Source organism: Corythoichthys intestinalis, chromosome 14, assembly GCF_030265065.1.
Source record: "Corythoichthys intestinalis isolate RoL2023-P3 chromosome 14, ASM3026506v1, whole genome shotgun sequence".
NCBI classification, from domain to species: Eukaryota; Metazoa; Chordata; class Actinopteri; order Syngnathiformes; family Syngnathidae; genus Corythoichthys; species Corythoichthys intestinalis.
In genome coordinates, this window is record NC_080408.1 from 26,196,756 (window position 1) to 26,211,769 (window position 15,014).

A 15,014-nucleotide genomic window follows, 5' to 3' on the forward strand; every position below is an offset into this window, starting at 1 on the left:
GAGAGCAAAATTAAAGACGGCCTGATTTTAACGCGAACCTGCCTTGTTTCGATCCAAAAAACTCCATGTAACATGTATCACCGAGTGTCAAGACACAGCTGTGGATGGCCACAGCTGGATTTTGGGGGAATTTTACGGGTGAAACATGGTAATATAACAAGGGTCGCGATGCAGAAATTGCAGACATCAAGGAGTGGTTGAGATTTTCATTTTTCAGAGCAGAAACTGCTCTTTCAGTCTTTCAGGGTTACTCTTGCGCTCCTCTTTAAAAGAAACTGCCGTATTTCATGCCAAAACAACTGTTGTGTTTGATAGAAAAATATGTCTTTATGCTGCCATAGCAGATTCATGGTGCATGAAGCCCCCGGACTATTTTTAATTTGTCCGTTTTACCCTGGAAACCCTCGTTTACGCCATAGCAGATTCATGGCGCATGAAGCCCCCGAACTATTTTTAATTTGTCCGTTTTACCCTGGAAACCCCCATTTACAGACGTCGCGCAACCGCTTTTGTTTTAACCCAGCCATAAAACAAAGGTAATTAATTATATTTATTATTCAAAATGTCTGTCATTTTTAGCTTAGAATCATTAATTGATGTCTCATATTTCGTTAAAAAAAAAAAAGAAAACGACTTTAAAAAAATATTCACTCACATATTTTAAACTCTTAAACAAATTATGTCACAATGAAAAAACATTTTTTTATTTATTTTCTAGATAAAATAGTTAAAAACAAAACACCAATCTCTCTAGTAACACATTTGAAAGAGTTTTAAATAGCCCAAGATTATAAATAACCACATCTTGCTGTGAACCATCTAAATTTGGAAACTACAGTGTAGTTCACATACTATTTTGAACAAAGTGAAGATTAAAAGAAATACAACAGCGTGTGATGCTGCCTGCGCCCATCCATGAGATTTTCAAAGGTGTGGAGCTTTATTCTAAAGAATGCTTCAGTTAATATATATTCATGTTCCACCTGACTGCAACTTAGTATTTTCGAGATCAGGTAGAAAATCTAATTGGGGTCTCAATGGCAAATTTCTCCTCAGTCACAGTCTGGTAGATCATTAGTTCTAAAGGCTGATGATTAATCAAAATTAATCCCCTGGGCCTTGTCTTGGGTGCTGTGTAATAAAAGCAAATAACCCTTGTCTTAAAATATTTGTGATGAAGCGTTAGCTGGCTTCTATTAGAGGATTCGTACAAAGTTTTATTGCATTAGCATAAGAACAAATTCTAAGATATGTATTGTGGAACGATTGCTTGTTTCTCACTCACAGTGTGCCCAGCAACACTTTGGGTTCGTTTCATCTCATAAATTTCAGGCAGGGGCACCAGTGGAAGTTTTTACGTCTGCCCACAAGTGAAAAGTTTATTTTAGTAGATTACACAGCTATCTGACACTCCATTATATACACTGCCACATTCTTGAGCTGTATATAACCACAATTAAAATGAAGTTGGGACGTTGTTTTAAACAGTAAAAAAACAGAATATATGTTTATTTTAGTAGATTACACAGCCATCTGACACTCCATAATATACACTGCCACATTCTTGAGCGGTATATAACCACAATTCAAATGAAGTTGGGACGTTGTTGTTTTACTGTTAAACAGTTAAGAATAAAATTATTTGCCATTCACGTTCAACCTATAGTGGGATGAAAAAGTATCTGAGCCTTTTAGGTTTTCTCACATTCCTGCATAAAATGACCAACAAATGTGATCTGATCTTTGTCAAAATCACACAGATGTAAAAACAGTGTCTGCTTTAACTAAACCCACCCACAAATTTATAGGTTTTCATATTTTAATGAGGATAGCATGCAAATAATGACAAAAGGGGGGAAAAAAATAAGTAAGTGAACCCTCTGCCTAAGGAGACTTAAAGACTTAAAATTAAAATTGAAACCAATTATTACAACAACACAAGATAGTCAGGTGTGTGCCCAATCATTGATGAGGGTTTAAAGCTGCACTGCCCACTATAAAACACACACCTGGTAAGAATTGTCTTGATGAGAAGCATTGTCTGATGTGCATCATGGCTCGGTCAAAAGAGCTGTCTGAAGACCTGCGATCAAGGACTGTTGATTTGTATAAAGCTGGGAAAGGCTACAAAACCACCTGTAAAAGTCTGCATGTTCATCAATCGACAGTCAGAGAAGTTGTCTTCAAACGGAGAAAGTTTGGCACTGTAACTTCTCTCCCAAGGAGTGGCTGTCCACCATAGATGACCCCAAGAGTTCAGCACAGAATACTCAAAGAGGTAAAAAAGAACCCTAGAGTGTCTGCTAAAGACTTACACAAATCACCCGCACAGTCCAATATTTCTGTGCACACATTAACTATAGGTAAAACCATGGCCAAGAATGGTGTTCAGGGGAGCACTCCACAGAGGAAGCCACTGCTGTCTAAAAAAACATTGTTGCCCGTTTAATGTTCGCAAAAAGGCACTTGGACACTCCACAGAAGTTTTAACAATATATTTTCTGGACTGATGAAACCAAAGTTGAATTGTTTGGGATTAACACACAACGTCATGTGTGGAGGGAAAATGGAACAGCTCACCAAAATCAACACCTCATCCTCACCGTGAAACAATGGTGGATGTAGGATCATGATTTGCGGCTGTTTTACTGCCTCGGGCCTGGACAACTTGCATCATTAATGGAAGAATGAATTAAAAATGTTTATCAGGATGTTTTGCAGGAAAACCTGAGGCCGTCTGTCAGACAGTTGAAGCTAAAAAGAGGATGGATGCTGCAACAAGACAATGATCGAAAATACAGAAGTAAATCAACTTCAGAATGGTTTCAGAAGAACAAAATACACGTTCTGGAGTGGCCAAGTCAAAGTCCATACTTGAACCCCAATTAGATGCTGCGACATGACCTAAAGACAGCGATTCATGCAAGACATCCCAGGAATCTGACTGAACTACAGCAGTTCTGTAGAAAAGAATGGGCCAAGATTAGTCCTTATCGATGTGCCAGACTGATCTGCAGCTACAGGAAGCGTCTGATTGAAGTTTTTGCTGCCAAAGGGGGAGCCACAAAATATTAAATGTGATGGTTCACTTAATTATTTTTCCCCCTTCTGTCATTGTTTGCATACTATCTTCATTAAAATATTAAAACTTATAAATGTATGGGTGGTTTTAGTTAACGCAAACAATTTTTCTTTCATCTGTATGATTTTGACAAAGATGACATTTGATGTTGATTTTATTAAAAAAAAAAAAATGTGAGAAAATCCAAAAGGTTTGGATACTTCATACCACTGAATTTTCAATTGAATACACTGCAAAGAGAAGATATTTAATGTTCAAACTGATAAACGTTGTTGCTTTTAAGCAAACAATCAATCAAAATTTATTTTCAAATCATTGTATTTTGTTTTTATTTATGTTTAACACAACTTCCCAAATTAATTTAATTTGGACTTGTCCAAAAAATGAGATGAGATAATTATTACTTTGGGTTCACTCTGCCACATCGGCAATGCATTTCCAAGATGCTTATTGTTGTACAGGTGTTGAAGTGCATCACCAGAATTGGGTCTAATACTTGCTAATGGGGCATAATAAAACACAATCCACTCCACTCCTAGAAGTTAAAACAGTAAATATGATTTAAGCAAAAACTGTGAATGGATATGTAAGAATGAAAATGAAAATATGTTGTCTATGTGTCTGCTGTTATTACAATGAGCATATTAACCTAAAAACAATGTATTGTGTAGCAAACACTTCATTTTAGTATACTGTAATGTCATTATTTTTAGTTCCCTCATCATTATTAGCATGTTTCCTTTTGGTTTGTGCAATCACAAAAAACCTCTTTAACAGTACACAAAGGAGTATGAATGTAAAAAAAGAAAGAAAAAGAAAAAAGCAAGGAACTCATGATAAAATAAATATATAAAACAACCAACCTGATACTTTAATTCAAAAAGTATTGCGTGGATGCACCCACCATACACTTTCCTCCGACCCACGCATACACTTCTCTGAACTCATGATTGCTTTAGCACATTTAAATGTGCCATCACTTCAGAATACAATAATCGATTAATACAACTTTGCTGTTTTAGGGTTGGCCTACTGTTGTTTACAATTATTAATTATTCCTCCGAATGTTATTATATTAGGTATTATACATTGGGATTATCATTAGTCTAAATTGCATGTTTGCGTGAGTGCACGTTTTGCATTCATGACACACTTTGACTTGTTTGGATTATTTATTACCTGTATATATCACACACATGTTGGCTCAGTGCCTGACTGGTAAGCACATCACCTCACAGTTCTATGATCACAGATAAATCACAGGCTCTGGCCTTCCTGTGAGTTTGCATGTCTCTTCTAGGTTCATACCGTAGGTCTTAATGCACCAATCCAATTTTTTCTGTGTTTGTCCGACTCGAGTGAGGCATTAACTTGACGGTCTGAACGGTAAAAGTCACTTAAAAGTGGACCGTTTCAAATTGATCTAGGTCACATTTTTCCAGAATGTGGCTGCGGTCTGAACTGTCAAGTCCCCCAAATCGGAATTCACCCAGCAGTTACGTAAGCAAAGAGCGAGAAAGACAGGGCGCCACGGTAGCTGTGCAGCCGTAGCGCCTAGCTTGAACGCGGCTTTTGGGGAAGGGGCGGGCTTGACAAAAGTCATAAGAAAATAGAATGGGTTGATGATAAGCCTAAGAATGCTTGGTTTTCTCTTTGCTCCAAATGAGCAATATTTCATGATTGCTTACATGGTCAAGAGTCGAGGCAAACTGTCCATATGCTAGGGTTGGGAATCTCTGGCATGAAGCCGATTCGATATGTATCTAGATACAGAGGTTACGATTCGATTAAAAAACGATACATTTTTAAGGCCGAGCGATTCAATACGATTCGATACAGTTTAAGAACAATATGGTTCGATACAGAGTGAAAACGATACGATAGTAAACATTTCTTGTGTGTGTTTGTACAGTATTTTAAACATATAAAAAAAGATTAAAGATGAAATTAAACAACAAAATTTAAGCGCTATATAAGTATAACACCATTTACCATACCAATGTTATGTTTTATTTTTGTTATTGAAAAAGATATTTTTGTTATTGAAAAAAAAAAAATCTTACTATATGACCGTCATTTTGTTGGATGGGATTGATAATAAAACTCCAGTGACAGACAACAATAAAGTGCAGTAATTACTGTATATCCTGGTGTTTTGAACACAATAGGTAATTTAAGTGCAAACTTTCAACGTAAACATCTTACAAGCAAAAAATATTAATTATATGCAGAAGCTCTAGAAAAAAAGAATAAAACCTGCTAGTGTTATCATGAATAAATAATAAATTATGCTTTACCACTGGTATAAAAGGGGGAATAAAAACATGGCATTTTAGACAGGTCTATAATCATTACTTTAACCTTATACACAGCAAAGTCATTCACTTATGCCTGTGCTTCCACATTTTTTTATTCCTCATCACTGTCTATATCTTTTTTGAATGGGAAGATTTTTGTTGAGGAAGATCAACTGATCCAAATGTTCATGTTTAAGTAGACTGCGTTTCGTGGAAATAATATGCCGCCCTTTCCACCATTGTAGTGGGTTATTTTTCATGGTTAAAAACTGACGTACAAATCTGGGTGCCTTCATCACTTCAAAGTCCGACTTTTGTTTTCCTGGGTGCGTTGAAAATCAATCATTGCACGTCGCTGGCGTGGTGCGCAAACTGTCCATTGTTTTAGCATGTTGCCACTACTAGTTTCGTTTTGGGCTGTGAAGAAAACGCTACGGTGCGTGCGTTACAGTGGTTTTGTTAGCTCTCGCATTGTTATGACTCGCCCGTGACGATCAGGTAATGACGGCGACTACTAGCGGTTCTGCCGAAATGAATGGGAAGTTGAGGCAACCACGACGGCGGTCACAATCTAAGTGCGCTGTGTGGTGAATGACACAAGCGCAGCATGTAAGGTAAAAGCTAAATTATTATCATATTAAGCAATGCATTGAACTAGGCATTAGGAGCCGATTCTTGTGCTCGCGATAGCCGAATTCTATCTCCACTATCGGTTCATTGAATATTTAATGGCTAATTACCGTCGAATGGTAACTTTACTATCGAAACAGCTGTATCTCTCACCTGTAAAACCGGATATCCGGTCGTATCGGTTTATCGTTCTCAAGCTTACCGTATGCGTGTGTGTCATGCACGGACAGTAAACAATAAACTACAATAAACTTTGAATATAATACTAAATGGGGATTATTTACATTTGTTATATTTAGGGCTGTCAAACGATTAACATTTTTAATCGAGTTAATTACAGCTTAAAAATTAATTAATCGTAATTAATCGCAATTAATCGCAATTCAAACCATCTATAAAATATGCCATATTTTTCTGTAAATTATATATATATTCTGTAAAATAATTTGTTGGAATGGAAAGATAAGACACAAGATGGATATATACATTCAACATACAGTACATAAGGACTATAATGGGCATTTCACTCTACTGTCATTTAAACCTGTCTATGCTGTCCTCACTCGGAAGAGTCTACTTTTTCCAAAGCTAGACAGCTAGTGAACGACGCCTTAATAATCAGACTTCTTCCTTTTTCATCTGATTTATTAATGAAATGGCCTCAAACCACTGTCCTCTTTAGACCGTAGTGAAACTACAAAAAAAAAAGTACACAAGCATTGCATTAGCAACAACGCTAGCTTAGCACGCTATACAGGTTCACTAAACATAAACAAAAAGCGTCTCATACAAAAAATATAACATTTCGCTTACTAACATAATATGTACATTCTTTACAACAACCATACTTACGGACAAATCTTGTCCAAGGATCATATAAGCACAACATTACAACGTAGGCGTCAGCCCAAGACGTCGTGCAGCCATATTGAACTGGCAAGAAAGCAATAAACCATGTCGCAAAGCGACCACAAGAGTTCGCTGTTAGACACCACAAAAAACCTTGCTGTAAAACTTAACAAAAGGCAGAATACTGTCTGAGCGGGACATGTGCGTTAATTGCGTCAAATATTTTAACATGATTAATTTAAAAAAATAATTACCGCGCGTTAACGCGATAATTTTGACAGCCCTAGTTATATTACTTGTGCGCACCCTTGAATGAGGCAGCATACGTGGTCATTTATTTTGATGCTCTTGCGCTTGTGGTTCAGTTTGCTCAGCGCATCTCAGACTGCGAATTAGTGCGCATGCGTGATACTTGAACGTGCTCTATGGACAAAGGCAGTCTGAACGAGCACGCTAAAAAAACATATGACAAAAAATCGGAATTGTGCATTAAGACCTGCAGTATGAACCTAGCCTAGTGTCTGCTTGGGTTTTTTCCAGGTACTCCGATTTCGTCTCACGCCCCCAAAAAAATGTTAAATTGATTGCACATACCAAATTGTCTGTCGGTTTGACTGTGTCAGAAAATGGTTGTTTTTCTCCTTGTGCCCTGTGATTACCTGGCAACCAGTTCAGTGTGCATGGCATATTGCCTTCAGTCAAATGGGATTGGCTCCAGCACCCCTTGTGAACCTCGTGAGTTGATGCGGAGTAGATGATAAATGAATGGATTATGCAAAGTGACCGTGATATATTTTCCAATCTCAAAAGAGGTCTGCCAGGTTATCTTTTTGACAAAGACGAACAGCATGTCTGTGTTATTTGTAATCTCCTGTCTGCTTTATATTTTTTGAAATTCTTTTATGATTTTAGTTTTTGTTCAAATGAAAACTAAGTCCTTTGGTGAGTTGGCTTTCAATCAGAAGTCATCCCATCTGTTCATTATCCACTACTGCCATATTTTCATATGGCGTTCTTACAATTCGCTCTTTTATCTTTTGCTTCTTCCCTTTGTACTTATTTTTGTCTGTGCTGTTTCAACCATTTGTGCTGGTGATGTTGCATGTGTGTACAACCTGATTTTGGCACTTTGGTACACTGCCTTCTTCCTTCACTCTGCTCCTCTTCAACTACATTAGTGGTGAACCAGCTGTACCAAGAGGTCCTCAACTATCTGCTCTGTCCCTACACTTTAGCCCCACCTTCCCCTGGTGTCGACCCAATCCCCTTGCAGCGAACGGGAAGCCAGAGTGCTGCCTCCACGTTCCAAAGAGGCAGCTTCGCTACAGGAGGCGGACCTGACTACAGCAACCCATACCGCACGTTGCAGTTCTGTCCATCCACCGAGTCGCCTTACAGCAAGTCTGGCCCAGCCCTCCCTCCCGAAGCAGCACTTGGTCGATCTCCATCGGTGGACAGCATCCAGAAAGACCCAAGGTGAAGTATTCTAACTCAGTATAAACTCTGGCATATTGTTCACGCAGTTTGTTCGGTCCCCTTCCCACTCTCATGCATTTAATTTACTGAGGTCCAGATTCACCAAATCAAACGTTTCAAGATAAACATGGACAATATTACTACACTTTCATAGAGCACAATTTCTGCTGTGGACACTTAATTAACCATAAGTGGCTCATTCCACCGAAACCACACATTTCTTTGCATAGTGTCAAAAAAGAGATATGAACTCATTTATATGGAATTTGTGTATTTTATTCATTTTTTTCTGACATTTTCTGTTTTATGATGAATAAACTCACCTCAGAAACTTTCACTTCAAGGTTTTTATCGTAAAGTTGTGCTAGAGCGTGCTTATGAAAGTCATCACAACCATTGAGGAAACGGCAACAATAAATAAAAAAGACTTCCAACATAAGGGGCTTTCACCATATATAGACTTCACTATCAGTTGACGGGACACAGGGGTCGTGGCCGATCTGTAGGGGGCCTATTTTCAAAAATTTAAAATTCAAATATTTTCAAAACCAAAGCCGCTAGCGACCTAAAACCAAAACAGGCACCTCCCTTAGGCATATATGAGTCTCCAAAAAAAAAAAAAATCAAAGTCGTTCCCTAATAAAATCCCGATTAATTATTTTATATACAAGTATAACAAAACTTAAAATGGCTCTAAATTTCTCAAGTTATACGGTAGCTTTACAAAAATCACCAAATGCAGAGATAATCACCTATATTTTCAATATCAATAGCAATATTTAACATATAAGTTTTTGGCCAAAATAGCAACTTAATTTTTTTTTTTTAGTTTTTTAGTGCAAATTTTCAACAGCTAATAAATCACTCCATTTTCACATCAGAAACTTAATACTTGAGGAAAGCATGCAGAATCATCTTAATTTTACTCAACAAAAGCAGAATTTTTATTTTTCTATATACAATCGCAACTTATTTACGTTGACTTCCCATGTTACAGGCTATTTGGCCCTTGTCGTTTTTGATTGAAATGTTACATAAAACAAATCACGTAATGTACTGTACATCCCGGAATTTCTATAGATATGAACATGGAACAGTCTAAATTATTGGTTAAAAGCAAAAAAACAGGTAGTTATCATTCATTTTACATAAATATTTCAACCTAAAGTTACGCTAAATTTTTCCATGCATTTTTTTCACACGTTTCAAAGTGCATGCATGGGCTGTTTTATATAATAATTGCCTTGAATCCTCAATCAAATCACTCTTGAGACTCTCCTGCCTGCTTGCATGCAGTAAAACTTTTGTCCTTTTTCCACCTAAATCCGGCGTTTGAACGCAACATGTGTTTGAGTTTATCACAGTGAAAGCCAAAAGCTCTGCTTGGGTCGGCCCCCAACGGGAAGGCAATGTTTGTGGGAGCCGTCTTGTCAACTAATGGTGAAGTTTATGCACCATATTACAGATGTCAGATACTGTATGCACCACCCAGGCATTAGGTGGTAGCACCAATTTTCCCAAAAATTATCAAAATTAGAATCAGAATTCAGTTTTTTTGTAAATATAACATTTTTTTATGGGCTTTTGAGAAGCAATCATGCCTCACCACTTTCTTTGTTCTTTTTCTCATATGAACTTGTATTCCCTCACTCGGGGTCCTAACTGTGTGGATTATGCATGTATCGGTACTGGCTGCCTGGGTTTTCTCCGGTTATTCCGGTCTACGTTCACATCACAAAAACATTCACAATCGATTGCAGGTGTCAAACCCATTCAACAAGTGGCCTTGGGGGTCCTTGTTTTTGTTCCAACTGAAAATGCACAGACAGTTTGACCATTAAGGTTTTTGCTGAAACAAGCCGCACCTGATTGTAATCAACTGATTACACTTGTTGTAAGAGAACAGATGAACAGGTGTCCTCGGCAGTGTTTGGAAGGAAAACCTGCACCCACGGGGTCCTTTGTGGAATTGGTTTGACACCTGTGCAGTCGATTAACTGAATACACAAAATTATCCATGGAGTGAGTGCGTATTTGAGTGCCCTGTGATTGGATGTCAAGCCGTGTCAATTGTCAGCTAGGATAGGCTCTAGCATTGTTGCGATCCTGTTATGGATGAGCAGTACAGTTAATAATTGTTTCGATGTATGAAGTTCCCAAAAATTCAAGGTGAAAAAAATGGTTAATTCACCATCAGATTCATCAGATTTCAAATATATGCACTAATGCACAATAAGCAATCAAAAATCAAATTTTTTCAATTGTTTCTCCAAGAGTCTGGTTTCGGTGGTATGGCTCACATATTGAAGTGGTCTCTAGATCCAAACAAACTATTTACAATCCTTCTATGCAGAGAAAGCAATCCAAACTTGATATACTCCAACTGGCAAATAAAATGTACTTGATCTTAAAATACAGTAGTCGGTTTTGTAACCAACAGTGTTGTTAATAACGGCGTTAGAATATAACAGCGTTACTAACGGCGTTATTTTTTTCAGTAGTGAGTAACTAATTAATTAATTTTCTCATTTTGGCAACGCCGTTACCATTACGGAGGCGGGAAAGGTGTGCATTATTATGCGTTACTATGTTGGTTGAATGATGCGAGAAAAGTCTGAGAGAGACTGATTCATGGAGATGAGAGAGCAGAGCAGGAGTGGGGAGGAGGCAAGGGAATTGTGACAGCGTTGCAAACGCGATGCTAGGTGGCTCCAATAATACCTGACTGTAGCCGATAGCCTACAAACTATGCCCACATGATGCTACGGTAGATATCACATAATATAGATATAGATGCAAATGAGTGACACGGCGGCATTAGCAACATGTATAAAGAACTAGAGGCGTTCGTAAACAGCCACCAAACTAAAGCAGTAGACCTCTCAGAAAGGCTCTGTTGTAGAGAAACTTCCTAGCAAACCTAAGTGGGTTTTTTTTTATCTAAAATAGTCCTAAATCAGCAAAATCTTGACTTAATCTATCTTTAAATGATGAAACAGTTTTAAAACTTACACATGTCGAAAGTAGACAGAAGGGAACTAATGCAATAACGGGAGCAACTTTAACAACTTCAACAGTTGACTCACAACATTAAATGACTTCCACACATAGCAAGGGTTACTATCTAGTTATCGCAATATCCGCAATACCCCTGTTGGGTAAAGTTTAGGGTAAAGAATTGGGCTAGAGCCAATTGTCCCAAAACCCTTTAAACTTCACATTGTGTGATGTTGTTTTTTTTTTTTTTTTTTGAGAAAAAAAAAAAAACATGAAAATTATCACCTGTTACTTTTCCAAGTAACTAATTCCTCTTACATTCAGGTAACTGAGTTACTAACTCAATTATTTTTTGGAAAAAGTAATTTGTAACTGTAATTAATTTCTTTTTTAAAGTAAGATTAACAACACTGGTAACCAGTGCAGTAAACAAAACCAACTGATGATTAACTGACTGTCTTTCAATTTAATGATTCACAATATCCATAAAATGTCGTGTTCAACTGACTCAACTGATTTTGGGGCTGAGAAAGCTAACAAACATTTTTAAAGCACCTTAAAACTGTGACTGTCAGGATGTGTTGGTTGACTGCAATCAAAATTGAATCTGGGCTTCAGTATCCTGGCTTTTCTAGTTTGCCTGACATTATGGATCACCTGCACAACCTGTAAAAGACCAATTTAAAAAATAATCTTTGCAATGGCAATGAATCTTAGTGTTTCACAATCTATTTGGGTGCAAGAGGAGCATCAAGTGTGGTTTTAGACCTTAAGAGTCTGAAAAAAACCCAAGATGAGAGTCTCTGATTCTTTCACAAATAATAAATATTTAGATTGTGAGTTTCTTGTCTTCGTTCTCAGTCTAATGATTGCACAAACAAACTGTCCAATGGCGACAAGCAAAGTCAAGTCGTTTCTCCTCGTGAAATGTCAGCCTAGGCCACTCAACTTTTATTTGCACAGTATTCCTTTCTAATGAGAGGTTATCGCTATAAGGGGTTTCTCATGTTGTTGTCATTGCTCTTTTCTCCTGTCATCATTGTTTCTCTGAGCTCTTCTGCACATTGCACCCACATTGTCTGTTGGTTGACTCTAAAGCTTGAGCATCAGTGATATGCCGCAATTTGTATACAGTCTACGGGTATGACACATCTCAAGTATAGAACTTTGGTGCATGCTTTATACTCACAATAGGCTATCATCACTCATAAACAGTTGCCCAACAGCTGATTGAAGTACCTGTACACTGAACCCTACGCTTTCGATGTAAAATTACATAAAAATGACAATGGCCAATTGTGTAGTGTCTATTCTAAATATGTACAACAATGTATTGCTTTCAATGAATGCAATAAATACTCAAGTTAATCATATTTTATTTAATGGAACATAAAACTTAATGTATTGAAGATAGAAGTACGACGTCATTAAATTGTCAACCAATCATAACTGCCATCCTCCACCAGCTCTGTGTGCATGTCTTCCACCTCCTCCTCCTTCTCCACCACTGCCTGATAACCAAATGCTGAGAGAAAGTCAAGTCTAGTCGCTTTACTAATCATCACTATTTTGACAGTTACTGATAATACTTTTCTTGCCAGACAGCCAACATATACCTCTCTTTTGTTTTTCTCTACCTCGATAGGTACGACCCCGAATTCCTTGTGTGGAATCAAAATCAAGCCGAGCAAAGAATGACAAAGTAATCCTACTGTTTATTTCTATATATCTATACACACATTCTGTTCATCTATCTTACCTTTGTCTCATTCACTGAATATGTCCATCTTCGCTTTTTGACACACATACACGCACACAGGTGTTAATGGCACATTAACATTTGTATTATCACGCATGCACATTTCGCATAGCAATATATCAAACGGAAATTCCCTTTACTGAGCCCTGCTGACAGTTGAGGAACAGATGCTGTCTTTTTAAAGTTCTCGGCACTAAATAGAACATAACATCAGGATAACTTCCTCTGCATCCTAAAATTCTGCAGAATCAAGATTGGATTTTTTCAAAAAGTTAAATATTTCAAATTCTAATTATCATGGAATTAGAGAAGTAATGAACATTCACATTTGGAGACAATTGACTGACCAAAATTTCTGATAAATATGTCATTCTCTCCTTTGGCTGTCCTGTGAGCCTAGTCCCTTAATCCATGTGTCTTTCATCTCTTGATTTACCCAAACATCTGTGTGTTTCTGTGTTGTGATCATTTCGGAATAAATTTTGTGGTTGACATTAAAAGCATCTTGTTAAATTAGAATCATATTTATTGGCCAAGTATGTTAAATAACACATAGAATTTGTCTCCAGTATTTCGTTTGAATAAGGTCCAGTCAAAATTTTGGTTTGACATTTCAGCGTATTTATTTATGTTTTATATCCCCCATTACAAAGGGTTAAGTTGGGTGGATTCTCACAAATATAAAACTATTCATGGACTTCATAATTATATTGACGGGTCACATCCATCATACACTGCGCCGCGCCTACAAGTAGGGGGCCTGCCCACATCAAGAGGAGTTATTCTCAAACACTCACACACAGCAATCTAACGCAAGATTTAGGTTGAAAAAGTACGAAAGTTGTGCCGCATACAAACAGGAAGGATTGTCTCAGGAGTGATTTATTCGAGGATTCAAGGTCATTATTATATTTTTCGTACCATGCATGCATTTTGAGACGTTATGGAAAAAAGTCAATGGGAGAAATTAGCCGCTATGGCATTGGCGCCACAGTTCTTAATATTTACATAAAATAAATGCTGTGTTTTTATTTTTTTAACAAAGAATCAAGACTGTTTTATGTCCATATCTATAAAGAATTCAGGGATTTAAGCATTTATTCACAAGAATTCCAACATTAAAAGCTGTTTGTGGTGACAAGGCAGCGCTACAATGACTTAAAGACTAGCAGCACATTCGACATATTTATGTAAAATAAATGCTAACTGCTCGTTTTTTTTTATTTTTATTTTTTTGCCTTTAACCAAGAATTGAGACTGTTTTGTGTCCAAATCTATAAAGAATTCAGGGATTTAAGCATTTATTCACGACAATTCCAACATAAAAAGCTGTTTGTGGTGACAAGGCAGCGCTACAATGACTTAAAGACTAGCAGCACATTCGACATATTTATGTAAAATAAATGCTAACTGCTCGTTTTTTTTTATTTTTTTATTTTTTTTGCTTTTGACCAGGAATCGAGGCTGTTTTACGTCCATATCTATGAAGAATTCAGGGATTTAAGTGTTTATTCACAAGAATCTTTAACATAAAAAACTCTTTGTCTGTGTTTCCACGCGGTCAGCTTTGACGGAGATAGGCCCCCATATTAATTGACCCCGTGTCCCATGTCCCGTGAATATCATTAAGAAGTCTATGCACTATTTATGGAAAATTTTGTGTTTGTATAACCAAACATGTATGTTTTGGGATGTGGGGTAAAAAACAAGAGGACCGAAGTTTTGAGTTGGCCATGCTAACACGATGCTACGTAAGTTAAACACAATAGCGGATATCGCTGGGGACACACGTCTCCCTCCTTAACTAAGCTGTACTCCCCAATAATTTTGGACACAATAAGTATTTGTGGAGGTGTAGGCCTAATTCAAAGTAAATTCTATTCAGTTTCTAATTTTAGTCGCGCAATAATAAGTATAATAATAA

At 37.2% G+C, this 15,014-nt stretch overlaps 1 protein-coding gene across 15 annotated transcripts in view; it reads left to right on the forward strand.

Annotated features, from left to right (window-relative positions):
• Positions 1–15,014, forward strand: part of ctnnd2b (catenin (cadherin-associated protein), delta 2b) — a 284,445-nt gene that overhangs the window by 186,838 nt on the left and 82,593 nt on the right. For 6 of the 15 annotated variants that reach the window (XM_057858336.1, XM_057858334.1, XM_057858332.1 and 3 more), the window contains 2 exons: positions 8,037–8,334; positions 12,977–13,033. In XM_057858336.1, coding sequence (XP_057714319.1) covers positions 8,037–8,334; positions 12,977–13,033 — 355 coding nt within the window. The remainder of the gene's footprint in view (positions 1–8,036; positions 8,335–12,976; positions 13,034–15,014) is intronic. The other 9 variants (XM_057858337.1, XM_057858339.1, XM_057858345.1 and 6 more) reach the window with 2 other exon arrangements.